This window comes from Zingiber officinale, chromosome 11A (assembly GCF_018446385.1).
Source record: "Zingiber officinale cultivar Zhangliang chromosome 11A, Zo_v1.1, whole genome shotgun sequence".
NCBI lineage: Eukaryota > Viridiplantae > Streptophyta > Magnoliopsida > Zingiberales > Zingiberaceae > Zingiber > Zingiber officinale.
Genome location: NC_056006.1, coordinates 91,047,648 through 91,055,236, shown reverse-complemented (window position 1 = coordinate 91,055,236; position 7,589 = coordinate 91,047,648). Strand labels below are relative to the sequence as shown.

General features: G+C 44.9%; 1 protein-coding gene across 1 annotated transcript; it reads right to left on the bottom strand.

Annotated features, from left to right (window-relative positions):
* Positions 1-206: 206 nt before the first annotated feature.
* Positions 207-2,271, bottom strand: LOC122030928 (U-box domain-containing protein 38-like). The gene has a single exon (XM_042589965.1). The coding sequence runs from the start codon at positions 2,085-2,087 to the stop codon at positions 363-365; it is 1,725 nt and encodes a 574-aa protein (XP_042445899.1). The 5' UTR covers positions 2,088-2,271; the 3' UTR covers positions 207-362.
* Between the last annotated feature and the right edge of the window lie 5,318 nt (positions 2,272-7,589).

Here is a 7,589-nt window from a genome sequence, read left to right as displayed (position 1 = left end):
TAAATTCTCAAACTTGAAAGTGCTGCGAGACTTAAGTTAGTCAATGAGAAAACATCTCATCACTTTTTGAATACTAGTTGATTCAGTATGTTTGTTTATTTTCAATTCAGATCCTCTGACTCTATTGTCCTCAATTTTTTATGTTTTCGTATCTCATTATCGATCGGACGGATCAGATTAAATTTCAAAGATATTTTACACATGACGAAAATATTGTACATATTTTAAAGATATCATAATATCTTGAGATTTAATTTGATCCATCCGATCGAGAATGAGATACGAGGATAAAGAAAAATGAGATCAGTAGGTCTGCACTAGTTTATTTTGGTGTTGACTGAGTAAATTTAAGTATATTCTATTTATTGTTTATATGCAGCGGCCGACTTGTTGGATCCATTACCAGCGGCGGTGTAACCGCTCCGAAACGACACCAACCAATCCGAATTCGCCAAACTGTTGCCATCTTCAGCGGAGGGGCCTTTCGTCGGAGCCGGCGCCGTCTCCTCATCGTCCTCCCTCCTTATCGCCCGAAGCGTTTTCCTAGCCATTCTTCTCCGGACGTCGTCGCTCCCCCCCTCTGCCACCCTCATTAGCAACTGCTCTGCCTCCGCTGCCCTGGCCAAACGTGGAAACCTGTATCGGTCCCGGCTCATTCCAAAGAGAGCCGCTACGCAGTGCTCCTCCATTGCCACCGCCGCGTCACTTCTCTTTAAGGCCACCACCGCCGGGACAGCCTCGGCATCCATCAGCGCGCTGCGCCCCTCACTGCAGGCCGCCAGGTGACTAATCACCCTCATCGCCAGTCGTTGCAGGCCAGGGCCCAGCCTCCGTGGCGAGGCTTGAATCGCTGTCGCTGTCTCCTCCTCTCCACCCGCCGACGCAACGGCGAGAAGCGCACGCACAGCACCGGCGCTTTGTGCGATCTTGGGACGATTAGGATCTGAGAGGGAGAGGTAGTAGAGTGCCTTCCCGGCGTCGCGACGAGCGCGGAGGCCGGCACTGGAAGGGCACGCAAACAGGACAAGCAGCGGCGGGATGGCGCCTAGGGAGCCAATGATCACCCTGTTCTCTTCCTCAAGAGCAAGACTGAAGAAGGCGGCGGCGGCGTGCTCTTGGGCCTCTGGCCGGCCGTGCCTGAGCACGTCTATGAGCGGCAATACCACACCACAACGCACAATTGAAACTTTATTGTCTGGCTCCAGCGACAGGTTCACGACGACGGCGACGGCGTTAATCTGGACAGCGGCACAGCGAGAGAGGACCATGGAGCGGAGGGCAGCGAGTAGCCTGCGGCTACAGAGTTTGATCCGGCAGAAGCGATCCTCTCTGGTGGCATGGCGGAGGAAAACAGCTATGAACTCCTGCTCCTTAATGTCGTCCTCCGTCAACTTCGCCAGGACCTCATCTTCGAAAGCATCGATTTCGGAAATAGTAGGAGACAAAATGTCTGAGGAAGTCAAGATCGCAGATTTTGTATTCTCGATCTCCACGGAGGGAGAGGATAAGGAAGAGGAAGAAGTGTGATAAGTTGAGGAGCTGGTGGTGGAGGGCAGCGAAAAAAAAGGAGAGTTTTCCTTGAAATTGATATATTTTTCACTCGATTTCAACCCCAATTCGTCGTCTTCTTTAATCAGTGATCTAGAAGATGACGCTGAAACTTTCAAGTATTGATCCTTTTTGTTCTCCAGAACGAGACGGAGCGAGCTCGTCCGCAAGACTTTATCTTTTTCTTTTCCACCGCGATCACCGGAAGCCAATTCACCAGGAGGAGAACGAGAAGCAACCCCGAGAGTGGAAGAAGGGGAATCGGGGCATATGAGGTGGCCGACTAGGGCGCGGGCGGCGTCGGGAGGGATGGGGAGAGGGCGGGGGAGACCACGGCCCTCGCTCCAATGGAGGATGGCGGATTTGAGAGTGACGTTGGGGATCAGCACGGGCGTCGAAGAGGGCAACGAAGTGACGGAGGAAGAAGAAGGGTGTTGGAGGGAGAGTTCGGGAGGGACGATGCCGAGGTCGAGGCAGGCAAGGATGCAGCTCCGCTCGAAGGTCCACCCTGTGGTGGCGAGGACGACAGGGTCCCCCATTATTGAGCGCGAGAGGGGGCACAGGAACTGCTCAGGCGCTGCCTCCGCCAGGTCGGCAACAGCAGCGGGGGGAGACGACGATCAGCAGGTAGCGGAGAGCTTGCAACGCGGACCGCGGCTTTCGATTTAGCTTTGACTGGCTAGTCATCGAGCGTCGACGCGCAAGGTCCGTCAGTCATTAGGATTCGAATCTCACTATTTTAAACACTATTTTAGAGATTATAGCCGTTCATAATTTACTTCTTTAAATTAATCTTAAAATAAATTCGGAAACACTGGAACCAACCTAATTATTTTTTACCACCATAAATGAGTCTAATGAATGGCCGATAAATAATCTGAGTTTATAAAGTATAATGTAATCTGAGATTCGAAGAAGTCTGTCCATAACTTCTATAATTAATTTTTTTTTTAATTACCACATAAGGTCTTGAGTCGAAACTCGGTATGATCGAACATAACCTTCCTCATATTTTGACCATTTGCACTAATGACTAATAGCCATCCGTGATTTACCTCCTCCGTGTTAACCTAGAGACGAATTTACGAGAGTGCTGGGGACGAACGAATCATTTTTTTTTTCCACATAATTAATATTTTTTCAATTGCTAGCATGTCTTTAATTCTACTATGACATATTCAATTCTCTAAAAAAATTTCATCGTGAAGAAAAATTTAAAAAGTATTTATGGAGGTTCATCTGCATTATCAACATTTTTAAGTTTACTTTTGACGGAAAAAAAAAACAATCAATTGTAGTTAAGATTCAAATATTATATTAACTATCGACTAACCATTAGATTATTATCCTAGGCCCATTAGCAACATATTTAATTTTTATAATATTTTTTAAAATGGGTAATAGTACAAGTTACGACGAGCCAACACAGAGGATGATATGACAACTAGTCATAATGATGTGGAGGTCAAAGCTTCGAAAAGAGAACATCTCCTCACCTGGCTTTGATTGATCACCTAGTGTTAATGTTCTTAAATCCAACTCGACCGAATTACAAATCGGCCTGGGAGAGGAGTTGAACGCCTAAGTCGATCGACTCTGGTGACTGTGGTGCCTTATGGAGGATCGGCTCCTATAGTGTCCTAAGGACGGTTAGCTCTTGAAACCGACCGAGATTAAGGACGGTCGGCCTTATGGGCCAGTCGAAATGACTAACTCACCCCACAATACACCAACCGTAGGGTATGGTCACAGGGAAGGATAAACTCCTTACTCCATGCAAGTCTCCCTGCACACGCCCGGGCAACCTTAACTGTCGATTGCCTTATGGGGTTTCCATGTGGTAGTATGTGTTAGGACCTTCGGATGCGGCTAGAGAGGGGAGGTGTGAATAGCCGACCCCAAATTCACGTTTCTTCCTACAATTTTAGTTAGTGCAGCGGAAATAAAAGATAGAAACGAAAATGGAGAAGATCAAACCTCAAACGCGACGATATAACGAGGTTCGGAGATGATACTTCTACTCCTCGGCGTGTCCGTAAGGTGGACGAATCCTATCAATCCGTCGGTGGATGAGACCCCGGAGAACCGGCTAATAAAAACTCCTTCTGGGTGGAGAAACTTCGCCATAATCTCTCTTGCAACAGCAAGATTAGCGTACAAGAAATACAGCAAGAAGCCAAGAACAATATGAATGTAAAAACACTAGTTTGCTTGCCTTCTTGTCGACTGTTGATGAAGCAGCAACTTCACGCCAACAACAGCAGCAACTGATCAGTTGGAGTCCAGCCGAGGGAAGCTCACACGAAGCTTCAGTAATGGAGAGCTGAGCAAAGCTCTGATCGCAAGGAACAATAAGGAGCAAGAAGCCGAACAGTTCCTGTAGAGGCCCTTGATTTATATAAACCTTACATGAACCTGCGAAGAAGAAGAAGAAAGAAGAAATCTAGCCGTTGTATCTCAACGGCTAGACCTGGACCGATCAGGCTCCACCATGATCGGTCCAGGACTGATTTGATCGGTCAGGGGACCGATCAGGCCCTAGGCTAATCGGTCCCCAGACCGATCCCAACTCTCTGTGAGAGTTGGTTGTGATCCCTGATCGGTCTGTGGACCGATCAGGCCCTAGGCTGATCGGTCCCCAGACTGATCCCAACTCTCACAGAGAGTTGGTTGCCAGAGCCCTGATCGGTCTGTGGACCGATCAGGCCATTTCTTCTCCCAATCTGTTTGGTTACTGATCGGTCACCAGATCGATCAGATGACCCAGTGTTTCATTGGATCGGTCAGCAGACCGATCCAATTTCTCAGCCTTAAACCTAAAGCCTTTTTGATCTAGAGAATGAGCTACCGAGCCCTCTCTAACCTAGTCCGGTCCAGAGAACGAGCTACCGAGCCCTCTCTGACCTAGTCTGGAGAACGAGCTACCGAGCCCTCTCCAACTTCGTCCGGTCCAAAGAACGAGCTACCGAGCCCTCTCTGACCTAGTCCGGAGAACGAGCTACCGAGCCCTCTCCGACTTCATCCAGTCCAGAGAACGAGCTACCGAGCCCTCTTTGACCTAATCCGAAGAACGAGCTACCGAGCCCTCTCCGACTCCATCTAGTCCAGAGAACGAGCTACCGAGCCCTCTCTGACCTCCCATGCCAAGCTTCCATACTTGGACTTTTCCCCGTGCCAAGCTCCCTGCTTGGACTTTTCCCGTGCCAAGCTCCTTGCTTGGACTTTTCCGTGCCAAGTCTCCATACTTGGATTTTTCCCGTGCCAAGCTCCCTGCTTGGACTTTTCCATGCCAAGTCTCCATACTTGGACTTTTCCCGAATCAGGTCAACACAAGTCGGGTCAACCAGGTCAACCTTGACCAAAGGTTGCACCCACAATCCCCCAAGTTCCTATTCTTGTCAAACATCAAAATACAACTTCTCTATTCTTGTCAAACATCAAAATATACCTCGAGTCAGGTCAACTCGAGTCGGGTCACCCAGGTCAACCTTGACCTAAGGTTGCACCAACAATCTCCCCCTTTTTGATGTTTGAAAAAAATCATAATCAAGTTAGGTTAACCCGATAACCTAACTTAGGTTTTCCAATAGTTCTCCAATGTTCTTCTTTGAACATTCTCTGAGCATTCTCCCCAAACTCCAATGTTCTTCCTTGAACATTCTCTAGACATTCTCCCCCTTTTTGACACACATCAAAAAGAGTGAATCAAGGTCAAGAGTTTCTTCCTAATGAAAGTCCCATACCTTTCATTGAAACCCTTAATTTCCCCCTTGATACTAAAGTCAACAATCAACTTAGTGATAATCTCATATCACTCATCCTCAGAAATCTCGACGAGTAAAAACTCCCCCTAAAGGTCAACTCCTCCTTGACCATTGCACCAACAATGTCTTGGAGAGTTTCAACCCTTTAGAAATCTAAAACATCAACTTCCACAGCTGAAATTTCAGACAACAGTCGAAAATCAGCATTTTGGCACGCTCTGATCGGTCACCAGACCGATCAGACTCCACTGGATCAGTCACCAGACCGATCCACACTTCCCTGGATCGGTCCAGTGACCGATCCAGACATCCCTGGACCGATCAGGATCTCCTCTGATCGGTCCACGATTCTCTGATAAGATTTCTGATTTTTCTCCTGAAATTCAGAAACCTCTAAAAAATTACAGAAAATTTCAAAAATTATAAAATTTTGAGGATACATTCCTCATAACATATATTATCATGAAAAAATAGTTTTCTATGAAAATAACTCCCATTTTTTAATCTTGATACAAAGTTCGAAAGACTTTGAAATAGCTCAAGGTTAATCTATCTTTGTATCAACTTGCTCAATGATGAATGCTATCACTAGAAAAGCTTCATCAAGGTTTTTCAAATCAATTTTGAAATGATCTTAAACCATTCAATTTAGGACCACAATCTTAGGGCTAAATGTACATGACTTGTACACAAGTTTTCCCTATGATCCTCAAATTCGAATTAGGCTCATCTAGGTACAAGAACTATGCACCTTGATCCTAACTCATAATCCTAATATCTCACACACATCTAAGGTGTATCAAACACATCCAAGTCAATTTTGATGTGAGATATGAGTTTAGGTCATCTTAAGCTAAGTTCTCATGCATTTTCTAAACAACAATTTGATCTCCATATCAAATTGTGTTTCTATCCTTAACTCAAATTAATTGATCATAAATGCAAGAGATGATGACATGGCATAAAATAATATCATAAGTGGAAATATGTGTCAATGTCATGATGTCATGACATAAAGTATGAAACTTAAATAAGGCATGACATATAACTAACCTAAGCATTATCATGACATTTCAAATGATAATAAAATAAATATGATGTCATGACATGGCATATGACAAACAATGTATGACAAATAACATATAAAGGAAAAAAAATACCTAATTCTAGCCTTTGTTGCCATTTTTGATAATTTTGATCATTTTGCCATAAATTCTATATTCCTAAGTGTAATAGACCTAAAATCATATACTAAGATTTTTAGATCACTATGTGCCAATTAGATTGACCCTAGAAAACTCCTCAAATGTGGTTGGCACATCCTAATCACCATAGGAATAATTTTTAATTTCATTTTTAAGGCTTGATTACACCTCGAAAATTCCTAAAATGTCACCTTTTGCCATGAGTAGGTTAACTACCTATCCAATTAAGGTTGGCACACCCTAAACCATCTAGCGTGAAGGAATCACGCTCCTAGGAACCCAATACCTATTTGAGCTAATTGGGTTCACTAAATATTCACTAGGGATGACTTCCCTAGCAACCCTCCTAATGACCCTCCTAGGCTTTAAAGCCTTGGCCATTTGGGACTCATCAAGATCAACTCTAGGGGTGACTCCCCTTGTGACCTTGGTGATGGTCTTCTTAGCCCTAGGTCTTGTTCCATAATCGAATGGAACATTATGGTAAGGAGGCTTGACCACTTGAGACTTAGGTTTGTGACCCAAACCTCTCATGTCCTTGGGCTTTGATTTTTGACCCTTAGACCCTAGAGTTGACTTCTCCAAATTCTTAAGAGTCTTTTCTAAAGTGTCAAGTCTTGACCTCAAGACTTGATTTTCCTTCTTTAATACCTCAAGCTTTAATTTTCCATTTTTCTTTGAGGTATTCCTAGGCATATGTCTAGTTGTTTTGGGATTCCTATCTAGGTTTTCCTTAACCTTAGATGAGTTAATTCTAGGGTTGACATTTCTAGTATTGTCCTTATCTAGGCTAACATGTTTGGCACCTAAGCACATGTATCGGTTTCTATGGTTATCATGCTTATCATTATTGACAATTGCAATAAAACTACTAGCATGTGTCTTATTAGAATTGCAAGAATGTGCCTTAAAGGATACCTTAGGGTTTGCCTTAGCTCCTCCCATAGATGTGCTTGGTCTCTTGTCCTTGTGAGGTTGCCTCCCCCTTGGACATTGACTCCTATAATATCCCCTTTGCTTGCATTGGAAGCACACCACGTGCTCCTTGCCCTTGCGTATCGGGACTCCGGCT